The sequence below is a fragment of the Eupeodes corollae genome, chromosome 2 (genome assembly GCF_945859685.1).
Source record: "Eupeodes corollae chromosome 2, idEupCoro1.1, whole genome shotgun sequence".
Taxonomy (NCBI): Eukaryota; Metazoa; Arthropoda; class Insecta; order Diptera; family Syrphidae; genus Eupeodes; species Eupeodes corollae.
The window spans coordinates 104,863,418-104,879,116 of NC_079148.1; the positions used below are offsets into that span (position 1 = coordinate 104,863,418).

Genomic DNA, 15,699 nt, shown 5'->3' on the forward strand with positions numbered 1-15,699 from the left:
CTTTTGTTTTATGGTTTTGAAGAACTCACCACTTCAAGAAAATTACGAATGACCATCTTTTGTTACTCGTTATTTTGTCAGTTGTTGCTAAAAGTAATAAAATATTTATAACAAATAATTTTTATCCAATTGCAATTTTTCCTTTTATCTTATCTCATCACTATCATAAAAAAGCTCATGACAGCTTTAGCAAACTTAAAGCTTTTTTCTACCAAAAACTTTCACTTCAAAAAATTCCCAGAATGCTTTTGCTTTTTTTTCAAACATATGAGTACCTCTTTGTCATCCCTGTTAAAAACACAAAACTGTCAAAACCTCCACCATCTCTCCATCCATATTTCAACAGACAGACCACAAGAGTAAAGTCAAAACAAATCGCGAATATGAAATTTTTGACGTGGCATGTTAGTTTAGTCATTCTTGCGACTTTTTGCTTATTTTCAAATTTATCAATAAAAACCGCCGCCCAGGAGATTCACAAGCCATGGTATGAAAATCTGCCAGCTGTTGCAATGGACTACAAGGTCCATCTGGACGCAGGAAAAGAGGATTGCTACCATCAATATGTCCAGCCCGGAGCAACTTTCTATGTATCTTTCAGTGTAAGTATCTCGTTCTATTCATAAACAGAGTATTTGTTGTTGTTGCCACCGCCGCCGTTCTGCTTGGATGAAAGCCAACCAGAATTTACCACTTGTTGATTGATTTGTAATTTAAAAACCGATAAAAATACTAACCAGGTTGTACGTGGTGGCGATGGAATGGCCGGATTTGCTGTTCGGAATCCAGCAGGAGTCATAGTAAAGCCGTATCAGTGGCTACCCACAGCCGATTACACAGATCAAACCTCACCAGGCGGCTACTATGGGGTGTGCATCGATAACCAGTTCTCTAGGTTTGCCAGCAAGCTCGTTAACATCTACATAACTGTGGTTAAGTACGACGCCTGGGATAAATACGCCAAGGAAATCGAAGCCTTGCAACTGAATATGCAGAACTTTACGGTAGTTTGAAGCACCCACGTTTATCTTGAAGCCTTTTTTTTTAAATAAGTTTGTCTTTTAAAGCAAACCATTGGTCTCGTTGAGAGGAACATCAACGACATGTTGTCGTATCAATCGTTCAGCAAAAACCGAGAGGCCCGCGACTATGCTCTCTTATTGGACAACAATCAATACGTTCAAACTTTCTCCGTCAGCCAAATTCTTGTGATACTTGCAACTTGCTCAGTTCAGGTGAGCCTCGTTAAACCACTAACAAATATCAAAGAAAAACTAATTGTATCTTATTTTTATTTTCTGTTGCAGGTTTATTTTGTGAAGAAATTGTTTGATATTAAGTCGGGTTCTTCAAGAAGCCGCATCTAAAAGTACTGAAAGCATTTTATTTAAATTTCATTCCTTTTTTCAAGATTAAGCTAACACAGAGGAGATTTTATATCTGTGAGATATTTTTTCTAATTATTATAAAAAGAGAGGAGAGAAAACTTTTGTTTTTTCCGCACCCAGAGCAAGCCATGAATGTGACGAAATAAATTATACCTATCATTCCAAATGACTTATGGCACGTTACTTTAATAATCTTGTCTTTTATTTATTTGGATTTTTGTATTTGTTTAAGAATTAAAAGTTCTGTGGATATTTAAAAGCCAAACAAAAGTCGACGACAATTAGAGGCAAAAGCCGGTTTGTGTGGTTTTGATCTGGTATTTGGTTAGTTGTTTGCTAACAAGGCGTTATATTTTTACTTCTGAACCACATTCATTGTCCCAGAGTTAAGTACAAACTTGAAATTGGCGTTGGAAGTGAAAAAAGCAACAATTAGATAAGCAACACAGAAAATGCATAATACACTGCAACTGCATTTATTAATTGAATGTACAAAGATTGTGGTATTTATTTAAGTGGGTAGACATTCAAGAGATGGGGGGAGTGGGATAGGGGGCGGTTTGAAAGCTTTTGAGTTCTTTATTTTAATTTTTTTGTTAGATAAAAGTTTCCAGTTCAGTAGTAAGCTAAATACCTATTATTCATGGCAATGTGAAAGATCTGAGACTGTTCTAGAAAAGTGGGTACAACAGCAACTAATACGTTCGTATTACAAATAAGTGTTATTTACTATGTCTGCTAACAGCTTAAAATTTTGAAACCAATTTTTAAGGCTTAATTCTAATGGGTTTTGTTTAAATCATGAACCAATTGTTTTTCATGATTTTGAAAGAAAATCTAATTTAGTTAAATACAAGGTCCCTAATATAAAAATCTAGTAAATTCAAAGTAAAAAGTGTGTACATAAACAAAGACAAATATATACATAAATATAGAGAATTCCTTGAACAAATGCATGGCGTTTATCAAAAATGTAAATATGTACATAGGTGCATTAGGCTTGGCGTTAGATTATGGTTTAGCTATACAATATTTAAACATTTTAAATATCACACTTGCTTGTAAATAAATGACTGCCAATGATTTATGATTGTTGAGTTTTTGTTTTGAAGTATTTTTTTAGAAAAATATTTCTTTTTGGTTTGAAAATGTTGACGTAAATGTTGAGATATGTGCATTTTCAAGGAAATTTAAGTTTGAGGGGAAGAATGCATGTTCAGCAGTAAGTTGACTCCTTCAAGAGTACACACAAAATAATTTAAAATTTGTCTGTTAGAGGTAATTCCGGGTAATGCGTTCTTTGAAATGTATAAAGGATTAGCTGGAGGTATTGCTCTTAGTAATTTAGATGGTGGCCTTTTAATCATAAAGGCTAAGCAAGTCGTTTCAAAATATAATTGTATTATTGTGGAAAAATGTCAAAAATTCAAAAATTGAAGTCAAACACAATTTGCATAGTTTTTTAGAAGTCCTTATTATTTCAAATCTCTTTGAATATGTATTATTAAAAGGATTTTTTTGATATATTTGTATATTTAGAATAAGGTAAAAGATTAAGAAACGTAGATCAGTTACAGAAATATATTGCAATCTTTGTATGTATGTATATTAATTTGAATAGTACTATCATGGAACACAAAATTTTGGTACGAAAGGCGGACCATGGGGGCGCTGCCTGTACGAAAATTAAGTGTGGAATCTAAGAGCGACTGGAAGTATAAAAATATTCAAATAAATAAATAAAATAAATTACTCAAATGTAAACAAAAATCAGTCGTTGCCAACGTTACCTGAGATTTGTTTTATTCATACTTATCAATGTATAGAAGGTATGCATATACAATACATTTAGTTGTATGTGTTTTAGGTTTGTTAGCAGAAAATTGTATTCATTTGATTTTAGATTTTCTATTTTTGTGAAATCTGAAAATTTAAAAGCAACGTTTTCAAATTTAAGTTTTAATAGAATGCTACGTTGCCATATTTTGAATTTTTCCATAGCAATACATTCGATATAGGTATTTTTAATTTTTTTTTTTTATTGTAATGTGGGTAGTGGGTGGGTTGGGTAGGTATGTAGAAAAGTAAGTATTAAGGAGGTTGGTGTGTATTAAGCTGAATTGTAAGGACTAAAGTCGTTTCGTAATTGGTGTCAAGTCATGACTCAAGCTAGAATTAAACAATGAACTTAAATTGCCAACGCATTGACTCTATGACGTCATAAAAACATATAAATATTTTGTGTCAACGTTCAAAGCTTCAATGCTTAAGATGTTGACTATCACACGATTAGACAAAATAATTTTTATTTAAGCCAACGTTATTTTTATTTTTTTTTCATATTAGGGTGTGAAAGAATGTTAAAATTGGTACAGTGTAAGCATATTACATAATTATTGTGTGATTTTTAATTATTGTAGATCTACAAATGACGTCTATTTGACGTCAAAGAGTCAACACATTGACCGTTTACGTTGAACTTCTAATAGTAGCTTCAGACTTTTTTCTAAACAACTGTGTTAGAATTGGAAAAAAGAGAATTTATGCATGTAGGGAAGTTTCTAGGGAATAATTTTGTTAAATTAATGTATTAAACCAAAAAGGTAACAAAACCTACTATTCTTCTCACTCTCATTTTGGTTGTTTTAAAAAACGGACAAATGGCTAAAGATTACTACACTATCTTCTTCTTGCGTATTCCGATCTTAGGAAAACGGTCAAATGGTTTTGGTTTGTCAGGTGTAATTAATTATTTAAGTAATCGCGTTTTAAAAATGACATTCTAATTTTAAGGAATTTGATTAAGGAATAAAGATAAAAAACCTTAACATTGAAGAAATACACATCAAATTTCAAATCAAAATTAAATACATTTTTTATTTCCAACAAAATCTTTGTCAATTTTAATCTTCACCTCAATTACTATTGATTTATTTCTACGGTGCTTACATCAAATTAACTAAAAAGAGTTTTTAAATAAGTGACCATTAAAGCTGTTATTTTAACATGAGTATATTTTCAATGTAGCGGCTCGGACCCAACCCGCACTTTTTCCGATTAACTACTTAACTGTTGGATTTTAATAAAAATTAGATAAATGTGGCAAATAATATTTTCTGTGAGATAAAACTATTTTGAAGCCAATGTTTTTAATTTTTGAAAAGGTATTTGAGGTAAAAGTTCATTTTTACCAAGTATGTATTAGTATTGTTTTTTTTTTATATTTTGTACAAAAACTGTCAATTAAATTTTTCTCATAATTTTACCAGATGTCAAAAACGTTATTTTAACGTTACATAAAATAGTTTTGGAGATAAAATCATTTTTTGTCGTATAATTTTCTAGGCGAATAATATTTTGTTTTTCAGTTTTTTTGATTTATAAAAAAAACGTTAATTGAAATTTTTCAAAAAATATATTTCTTTGGTATCGTTCGTGAGATATTTAGGGTTAATCAAAATATTTACCCTTTTTTCAAATTACTATGTCAAAAAAACCACCCATGCAATTTTCTTAAGAGCCCTTTTTGCATCTTTCTGCATTATTATCTGTATATCAATATTTATTTGAAGTCAATATCTCGTCTGGTTCTTGAGCTATGGATGACGAAAAAAGTTCCCAAACTTACGGATGCACGAACGTATGTACATATATACGTACACACGCACGCACAGACAACTCTCTAAAAATCTTTTTTTTCGACTCTAGGGACCTTGAATGTCGAGAAATGTCAAAATTTTGAATTTGACAAATCGGACCCATTACAATAACTTCTTATGTTAAGTTAAAAATGTTCGCACTATTATTAGCATGGTTTAAAAGTATTTGTCTCATTTGAAAATGATTAGAAAAAAATAGGGAAAACCTTAATTTTTCTAATTGGCAACCACAAAATGTTTGTATTCTAATTTTTCTTCCATTTTTTGTCCTGTGTGTTTTTTTAAATGATTTCATTGCCAATCAACCAATCAAACAATCAAACAATCAAAATAACAAATTATACAAAATATAAATAATAAATTATAACAAAAATGTATTTTCATTGACTCCCTCGAACTTTCGCTGAATTTGTATACATTCTTCTCTATCTTCTGTTTTTTCTAATAATCTGGAAATTTATTATTTTATGTTGGAATTCTCGCTCATTTTTACTCCCACCCCAATACATTCCACATGCAAAACATGTGGAACGAATTGTTTAGGAAGTCGTAAGAAGATGTCAGGTCGAGCGTTCCTTCTTCATGATAGTACTAGGTATTCAAATATATATACAAAGTTGCAATGCTCTCCATTTTTGATCTACGGCAAACAAAATTTATCGAGTTAAACAAAATCAAGATCTATAAATTGAAAATCGAATGAAATTGTTTTCAGGGATTTGTTTTTCAATTGATTTTATAACTTTAGCTAAGTATAATTGTTGATCTTTTAATGTTGGAAATTTTAACCAATTTCCTATCAACTATGGTCAGAATTAGCAACCTACTGAACGTACATTTTGAGGAAGGCAACTAGTAATTTCTTCAAGTGTCATACATTTCTAACTTTAAAAACTAAAAACAAAAATTATTGTCCATAAAATACTTCATCACATTTGTATTGTAAGGAAATAGGTACTTAAATTTATTTTATAATTTAGAAAGGAACTCACAAAAAATGGAACAGTGCAGAAAATAAATAAATCATAAGGAAATAAAGTTCAGCTTTCAGTTGAATGAAAAAACATCATGAGCTGTTTTTTTGACAATAGTACTCTTGCCTTGATAGTTAGGGAGATTTTTCTTGACTTAATTTTAAGGCAGATAATGGGCAGGTTCAGCCAACATATGGGACTTCATTGGCGGTCAACTTCATTCTTTGAACATAAATTTTGGCCGAGGTTTTTAAGCGTCACGAATTTCAAGTTCTTAACTTTACTTCGAAAATCTCTACTTTAAGTTTATAGTACAAAAAGTACCAACAAAATCACTGTTTTCAAAACATTCCTCAGGAAAGCTACAAGTCCACCACTATTTGTAATTTGTATTGTAAAGAAATATTAGTTATTTCTTTTCCAAATTGACAAGGAGTCCTTTTACAGAAAGCATTAAATAAAGTTGTGCGGAGAATAAATAAATCATAGAACAATAAAGTTCAACTATCAGTTGAATGAATAAACATGATCAACTGTCTGACTTGACTTGATAGTTAGGGAGATTTTTCTCGACTAACTTTTCATTAAAATTGCCTTGATTGGAAGGTAATTTTTGCAGCTGGCCAATCAGATACTAGAAACTTGCCTAACCTTCAAGTCCCTTATGTCGTCTGAACCTGCCCAATTTCCTTACTTTGAAGTCCTTTATGGCTGAATTACAAACACGCTTTAGCTTCGGCTTCGCCTGACGTTTACGAGTTCAGCCATAGGAATTCAATGCATGCTATCACAATGGAGCTTCGACCTCACGTTTCGTTTGACAATCGTAACGTAATGTTACGTAATGTAACTCCAAACGGAATCTCTAGTTCAATGTTCTGAACATTTGCTTTGTCCGACAGCAAACAAATTATTTGCTTTTTGGAGGGATGTAATAACAGAAATGTCATTCAAAGCAACCTCGAAGCAGGCCCACCGTAACGCCGACGAATCCGAAGCTGAAGCGTGTTTGTGATTCAGCAATTATGGCGTCTGAACTTGCTTTTAACATCTAATTTTATCCGTCAAAATTGATAGAAAAAAAATAGGAAGCCGACCAATTTTCAATTTTCTATTGAAAAAATCGTGTGTTTGAAAACAACATTATCCAATTTTTAATTGGCAGAAAGTTTTAGGGATTTTTTAATAATTTAAAAACAACGACCATGGAAAGAAATAATAAGTAAACATCCGGAAAATATCGGAAAGGAAGTCATCAAAACAAATAGTTAGAAAATTATTGGAGACATGAACAACTTTACTAGTAAGTAGTTATTGCCTGTTGCAATATTTTTTCACTTGTTTTTATTGATTTAAATTTGTATTTAAGAGTTTTTGCAGGATCTGCTGTTTTCACTTCAAAAAAATATTTCCATACAATAGTATTAATCCGTCTTGAAAATTGTTTTTCAATGACTCTACCAGTTTTTTTGTTTTTTAAAGTCTTCCAACCGTGTAAGAAGAAAATTATTATTAATTGTAAGATACAAAATTTTCGGCAATTGTCAGCCGATTCTGTACCAAAATATTGTCTTACATACATATATTTAAATAAAATCAACCAACCGTTTAAACGGACAATTTTCACTTAATAGAATATTGGTAATTGTCACCTAATTGGATGCAATTGGAAGACTTTTTATAGTTCAACCATTACAAAATTTGTCTTAACATAAATTTTAGTCAATTAACCAGAAAAATAAGCTGAGTATATTTTAATGCATCCCTACTCAAATGAAAATAAAAAAAAATAAAATCAGATATTTGGTTAATTTCTCTGACACAGCGAGATATTGGCTCGTTAACAGCATAATTTACTCTATGAAATACCTCATGGATTAAATAACGATTTCTAGCACTCGAGTTGGAGCATGCAAATTTATAAGAGACAATAAAAACGGACAGTCAATATGATAGGATAAAATATCTTTAATGAACATTATAGATACAAATATATTATTATTCAAAATAGGTTTTCCGAGAAAAATCTGCAGGGTATATTTCAGGAGTTGTTGGTGCAATTTACGCTTGCCATATACAAATAAAACAACCTTTACGAAACCCTATTGATTATTATAACCGAAAAAACACATCCTCAAATACAACTTCAACTAACATTTTGTATCTTTTTGTTTACCAACATATACAAAAAGCTAAAATTAATTTTCAAGTTTCTTGAAATTCGACCATGTGTTGAATCAGCTGTTCTGTCAGATACCTGCATACCCCAGAAATTCTTGGATACCTTTGGATTCCTTTTTTGATATCAACACGTAAAACACTAACAAAAAGGTATCCGGAAACCATATCTGCCTGAGATTGAACGCAACCTATGTCGTCTGAACCTGCCCTTAACAGCCAATTTTATCTGTCAAAAGTGACAGGAAAAAAATTGGCAGCCAAACGTCGGGTAATTATTAAAAAATTGGCTGACTTTTTGTAATTTACAGAAAATTTCTTATTTTGGAAGAAATCAACCGACGAAAAATTTAAACTTGATAGAATATTGGTAATTGTCAGCTTGTTTAATGATATTGGAAGACCCTTGACAGTTCGACCAATATTGGAAGATTTTCCAATCATTTACACATCAGTCAGTAAATAACTTTGGTGATTGTCATAATTTGTATAATTTCTTGTGTTTTTGTTTGCTCCGTGCTTTGCAATAAAATAAGTATAACATACATATTTGTGATTGACGTTTCTTTGAAGAATACTGTTTTCAAATATTTTATAGATAAACCGAAACACAGTCGAAAAAGTGCCATGAAAGTTTTTAAGGAACGTTGTTTTACTACAAATGTTATATGGAAAGCATTTGTAGTTCTAAAAAGTTAATTTGTAGTCAACTCAACTTAAATCCTTTGTTCATTTCCTTAATTATGAATTTAAAGCTACAACTTTACACGATTAAAATAAAAAAAATTAAAAATCCTATTGTTTTAAAACAATTTCCTCTTGTCGATTTTAAATAGTTGAAACATGGCAAAAATTTGAAATATATGTAGAAGGATATGTATTTCTTTTTAAATAAATAAATATCGATATATGAATGTAAGATAATTTCAGAACTTTAAATTTCATTTTGAATGGATTTTAATTTCATCCGCTTTTGTCATAGTCCATGCTTCTGCACCGTATAGTAGGACGGAGATAATGAGGGTCGTATAGAGAGACACTTTGGTCCCTCAGAGTTTTTATAGCGAAAACGAACATCTTATATGAGAAATTTTATTTATGTATATTACTAAAAATGTAGAAATGCCTCAGATCTCAGAAATATGAACTTACCAAATGAATTTCTGTCAAAATGTTAAATGGTAAAGAGCTATGTCAGTGTTAAAATAAGTTATGACAGTATATATATATGACCCATCCCGAAGAGGCATGAAGTCTTTATGAGACATTTTTCTGGCTAATAACTTTTTTTTTTTACTTCAGTTTCTGATTTAACAAAAAAAACATCATGATTTACGGCATGAGTCATTTTTATAGAAAAACTATAAGTTATGTTACTTTTTAAAATAAGAACTATTATAAACGGTTTTTAAATTGGAGTGGGTAGATTTTGGCGCCTCGTTGCGGCCATTTTGTTTTGTTGACATCTGTCAAACCTTTTGTTTATTATTCAGTTTCTTATGATAAATTATCATGGCTCGTTACACGAGCATTCTACTTGTAAACTGCTACTAATGCAAGACGCTGTGAGGAGGGCAGGCACCAGGTGGACCAACATCACCACGTGTCAAGCCACAAAAAACATCTGGCCAACACTGGATTTAAAACGTTCAAGGTGCTTGCTCTCTCTAAGCAGATCGCATATAAGCTCGATAATATGTGTCATAACCGGACACTGTCTAATAGGAAAGCACGCCATGAGACTAGGCGTATTCTCAAATGACTTTTGCAGAAGCTGTATGGACGAGGAAGAGGAAGAAACGGTTCTTCATCTTCTCTGCACATGCCCTGCTCTAGCTCGAAAACGCAAGAATAACCTAGGAGAATTCTTCTTTAACGATCTAAACGATCTAAATCATATCGGGATAATCAGCCTCTCACGTTTCGTAAGAGACTCTAACTAGTTCCATTGAGCTTAGGAGGAAGCCTCAAGATTCATGTGGTATCACAATGGGCCATTAAACTGGCCTAAGTGTGTCCGTTCCATCTTGGACAGCCACTATAACCTAACCTAACCTAACCTAACCTACACGAGCATTACGCCCATTTTACAGTAGACGTGGTGACCCTTCACAGTCGACTCTTCAACGTTTGGTGTCCAAATTTGAGACGACCGCCAACACCCGTAAGTTCAAGGAACGCAAGGTCAGCCGAGAACATCTCCTAGTCCGTGAAAGTGTACAGCAGAACCCGATGCAGTGTATTCCTCGCCACGCACAAGAACTTGGCCTTTCGTAGACTTCAACTTGGCGAATTTTGTGTTAATACTTTGGCCTACACCCGTACAAGATCCAACTGACCCAGGAGCTCAAAATTCATGACGAACAACGTCGTATGTTCGCTGACTGGGCTTCAAATCGTTTGGAAGAGGACCCCAATTTTGGCCGAAGAATCATCTTTATTGACGAGGTGCATATTTGGATGAATGGTTGTGTTACCGTTTAATGAATCCTAAGTAAAAGTTCTTAATTAAGAAAATTACATTTTAGGTTTGGATTTAGTTTAACGGATTTTTTTTCCAACTACTTTAGTCTAGAAAAAATTTTAACTTTCGTATTAATTAAGTATATTTAGATAATAAGTCTTTCTGCGACCAGTTTCTGATTTAAGTTCCTTTTGCTTAACGTCAAAGAATTTAAATTCCACTTTATTTTACCTTAATCCTGTCTTAAATCTAATCGATGAGAAAAGTATTTAATGTAAATTACTTACATTGAACATATGAAACAGTCTTTCTCTCGAGTCTGAATACTAAACTTGGACCCTTGACTGTGTTCAAAGTCATAGTTTTTACGATGAAGATACTTACTTATCTTTTCAATACCTTAAGAGAATTTGTGTCATTCGCGTTTGAGAGAAAATTGTAGGTCCCCTCAGAAAATTAAACGAATCCAAACCAGAATGTTTGAGGTTTAATAAATTATGGTACCAAAAGTATCAATTCTTAAGAAATCTGTTTATTATTTTAAGGTAAACGGTATACACAGTTATTCAAACTCAAATAAGGATACATTTTTATTAAAAAGTCTTTCAAAAAATAACTTATTTAAACAAAAATAAATAAATAAAACTAAAAAATAGACTCTTAACGACCACGTATTACTTTTCTTCGTAAAAGGAATTGATTAATTTCAGTTGAATTGCTTTCAAAAAAGTCGTTTCTCTGGAACGATTCAAAAGGAAAGAACATACTTTCTAAAATCTTTTAAAAGTCTCTATTTAAATAAAAACGACTTATCTCCTCGTTACACGTGGCTACATACTCATAAATCGCTTCAAACAACAAAAGACAATTTATCCCTATTCTTCTTCTTTTCATACATACGAAAATATCTAGATATGTATTTTTATAAACCTAAACGCTCTAAACCTATTTTTTAAGAGAGAAAACTTATTTACGAAGTGGAGCGATTCATCCGTATCTCAATCTGGTAATAATTTAGATAACGCCCTCTTAAACACCGCCATTAAAGTCTCAAATCTTAAACTGAAAATCCTGAATTTTTCCCATTAGATAGGTTCTTTTTTTTTGTTAAATTTTTACAGAGCTCGTAACATCTTAACTCCTTTCGTCCCACTTAAAAATAATAAAACCTAGATATAGACATACAAAAGAACGGTTCTATACGTGAAATAATAAAAAAGGACTTTTTATAATCTAAAAAACAGGTGTATATACCTTTTTACAGATATATCCTATATATTTACCTTATACAAATCCAACGAATGCATTTTGCGTGAACAACAGATAAGAAAAGATACGTCTTTGGCACACACATATCCTCTCCTCTCTGGCCCAATAATAAAAAAGGAGTCATAATGTGGAGGCGGATGGTGGGGAGAAGAGAGAGAGAAAGAGGGAGGATGGAATCGCGGACGCTACTGACGGGAACATTAAACCGCCATTGTTGAAATCTCCAGTTCCAACGGTACGCATATCCGAGGACGAAGGTGCTACCTCTCTTGCCCCACCGCCGCGCCCGTCGTCGCATCAGTGCTTTTATCCATCACCCGGCCAATGCGGTTTGTGTGTTCCTTTCGATGCGAGGATATGCCAGAGGTACACCACCGAACCGACCGTACACACAGGATCTAAATTCAACATCATCATCATCATCTTCGATGACTCCTCCCCCATCAGAAGAGAATAGATAAGAACTCGGAATTCGTGAGTCGGGAATCATGCACTGCACCACGCATGCCCATTTCGAAAATTCCGACCAAGTGTGGGTATCCTTGTGCCGATGTACCAATAGCAACCGCATTAACGGGGGTTGACATCCTTAAGGATGAGCCATAGAAATCGGCTTGCAAGTCGATAATCTACCATTTTATCTGTGCGAACCAGCAGCATTCCTTGAGGTACACAAACAGATCGAGGGAGGATGTGCCTTGTGCCTGCCGTCGTTCGTCGTCGCTGCGCTAGCTGTTGCGAAGACCAATTTTCACCCCAGGGCTACACCCTCACCATACACAATAATCGCACCAAACGGTGTCCTCATTAAAAGGGATGATCTGCTATATTAACTGTGCTACTCTGGCCGTCGCGTGTGTCTGTAACTGTATCTGCAATTCAAATATGTGTCTGTGTGGCGCAATGGTTTATCCGTTTTGTGGTTTAGACCAAAACTACTCTCGACGACGTTCTCGTTATTGACGGAATGCACATCGGACACAATTTGGCATAGTCACTCTTCTACTTGTGGAAATGTGGAAACGTTATTCTCAGTGACCCGCAACAACAAGGAAAATCATTGTCGGATTTCCCCGGGCGATTTCGGAACTAAAAACGGAGACCGTATATACTTCATCATCTACCTTGTGTGCGAGAAGTGCTTGTTGCTCAAGACAGGACAAAAATGTCTGCTAACGGTTTTATTATTGGCAGTTAACAAAATATTTGGCTGAACTATTACACTTTCCCCGCATTGTACTTTATCAATATCCCAGACGCCCAGGATAGTAAAAGATTGTTTGTCTGTCTGTCTGTTTGTCTGTGACGGAAGCAAATGTAAACCTCAAGTGTGGCGGAATTCTTTGAAGAGTGACCGGTAAAAAGGTGGCAATGTGTTGTTTCCGGTTGTGATTTTAAAATAAACCTATGTTAATTTATGTTTTATGAATAAAACAGAAGAAGAAAAAGAAAGTAAAAAATAAAACCCAAAGTTACAATAAGGAAGCGGTGTTTAAAATTCAAGACCGATTACAAGAAATAAAGATTTATTTTTGTATGATAAGGATTAAAATTGTAAATATTAGTGTGATAGTTTTGAAAGTGTACTAAAAGGATAACAAATAAGGTAACATCTAAATCCATTATTTCAAAAAGTTGGTAAGTCATATTTTTCAAATGAAACAGAAATTACTGGTGCAGTTTAAAGCAGCGAGTGCAGTGGTTTTCATTATGGATATCTTTAAAAGTTGTAAACGTTCCCTAAATAGGTTTCCAGTTTCTTGAAATTGAATAAAATGTAGATATTAAAGCAAATCTGGATTTAATTCATCCATTGAGGAATGTACGAATTGAAGAGGGTGTTTAGTAAATTCAATATCATTAACATATGATTGTTCAGTTTCAAAATATCTGTTACAGTCTTTTTGTCTTAAAAAATGAGTTTTGCTACTTTAAGTGACACTTATGTACCTTTAAGACTTTTTCTTATGTAAAGTTTTAAAGGTTTTTGAAACAATTTTTCGAGTGATGCAAAATTTTTTGATAGGAATGAAAAAATATGACATTTTTTCCAAGTTTATGAAAACCAAAATTAATAAGTTTTACTTTTGTATATAATTTTCATTTTTCAACATGATCTCAGAAACGGAAAGACACATTTTATAGCAAATTTAATTTAATACAAAAATGTCCTAGGCACAATATTACTTTAATCAATAGTTTTCGAGGTATTGGTCGTTGAAGTTTATGATATTTTCTGAAGTGTTGTTCATTAATAAATGGACGTTTAATGCAACTTCAACGATAAATATTTCGAAAACTATAAATGATTTCGGTGATAGCTAATTACTTTTTTAGAAATAAACTTGAATTTAATATAAAATTGTTAAACCCCTTTTTTCTGGCGTCCTGTCATTTCTGAAATAATGGCCAACAAATTTTCCGGGAAGTGTTGTGTTTTATTTTTCTACCAAATTTTCACCATTTGAACAGCAAAATCAACTAGTGGTATATTATATATTACCATTTTCAAAAGCTAAACAGTGTCAGTTTTAGATTCTTCTTTGATAACTGTTTTCCAGCAAGGTATGGTTTAAAAAATTCTAAAAGTTCTTTAGTTTATAAAGGGGCCTTGCTGTGCTGTTTTGTACTTGAAACTAGATAATAACTAACAAAATGGCGTCGTAATGAAAAGTCTGTTTTTTAACTTTAAATTTGTCTTATTTTTAATGCCAAATAGACAATTTTCATCCAATCTCTCAGTTCAAATTTCATGTCCATTTTATATTTGCTCTTTGAGTTAGAATTTCAGCAAAATGGGACAATCTTATTTTGAGAAAAACGTGCTTAAAAATCCAAACATTGCATTTATACCTGTTAACGGTTGTATTTAAGACTTCCTCCATTTGGACACGAACTTAAAACATTTTGATAGAATTTTACTAGCCGTGTTTTGTTGGAAAATCTATCAATAGTATAGTAGGATTTTACACGAATAACAAACAAAATATCCGCAGTATAAATACTACCGATAAAAGTAAGATAGAATCTTACTACGGATGGGTTTTTGACATTTCTCGAATTTATCTTATGTGATTTCGTTCTCAAATGTTGGTACGATTGATATTACATTTGTGTCTCGATGGCTGTGTTCGTTGAGTAGTTGTGCATTTGGAATCATGTGTTTTCCATTGGGGAAAACAATTAATCTGTTACTGTTGATTATTATTTAGTTTTGTTAATGAAAATGGACTAACTGGGCTTATTTTGCAAGGGAAAACAATAGAGAAGATAACTAAGTTTTGTTATGTTAACACCAAAGGCTTATCTCAGTTTAGATTAAATAAATCTTTTTGGTGTTTCCACAGCACAAGAAGATTTAAATGATAAAGTTTGCTAGCACTTTCTAAAAGGCAAATGGTGTTTCGATGCTTCTTATGTTCCATGTTTTTTTTAGACCATAAGCTCATGAGGCTTGGTTCTTCTTAATCTCCGAACATGGTTTCTTATATTCAAGACGGACTCCATTTCAGAATTAGTATGACTTTGCAGTCTCTGGTTGTGCGATACAGCGAATTTTTTAACAACTTCTGTAACCATTTCTATTTGTAAGTCACTATGTAGATCGGTATTTCTCTTTGTTTTGGAATTTTTGGATGATTTCGGTATTTGTTTTCTTTGTTGTTACCAAGCAACCAGTACATTTTTCTATATTTCAAGTTTAGTTCTTCTCTTTTCTTTTTGATGTGGTCTTTCCACTTAAGCTTTGCATCCAAAGTCATTTCAAG

At 32.6% G+C, this 15,699-nt stretch overlaps 1 protein-coding gene across 1 annotated transcript; it reads left to right on the forward strand.

The window, feature by feature from the left end:
• The first annotated feature begins 291 nt into the window (after positions 1-291).
• LOC129945516 (transmembrane emp24 domain-containing protein B) lies at positions 292-1,580 on the forward strand. Its single transcript, XM_056055303.1, has 4 exons — positions 292-602; positions 741-1,004; positions 1,068-1,235; positions 1,308-1,580. Exons 1-4 carry the CDS (start codon positions 384-386, stop codon positions 1,365-1,367), a joined length of 711 nt encoding a protein of 236 aa, XP_055911278.1. The 5' UTR covers positions 292-383; the 3' UTR covers positions 1,368-1,580.
• Positions 1,581-15,699: the final 14,119 nt, after the last annotated feature.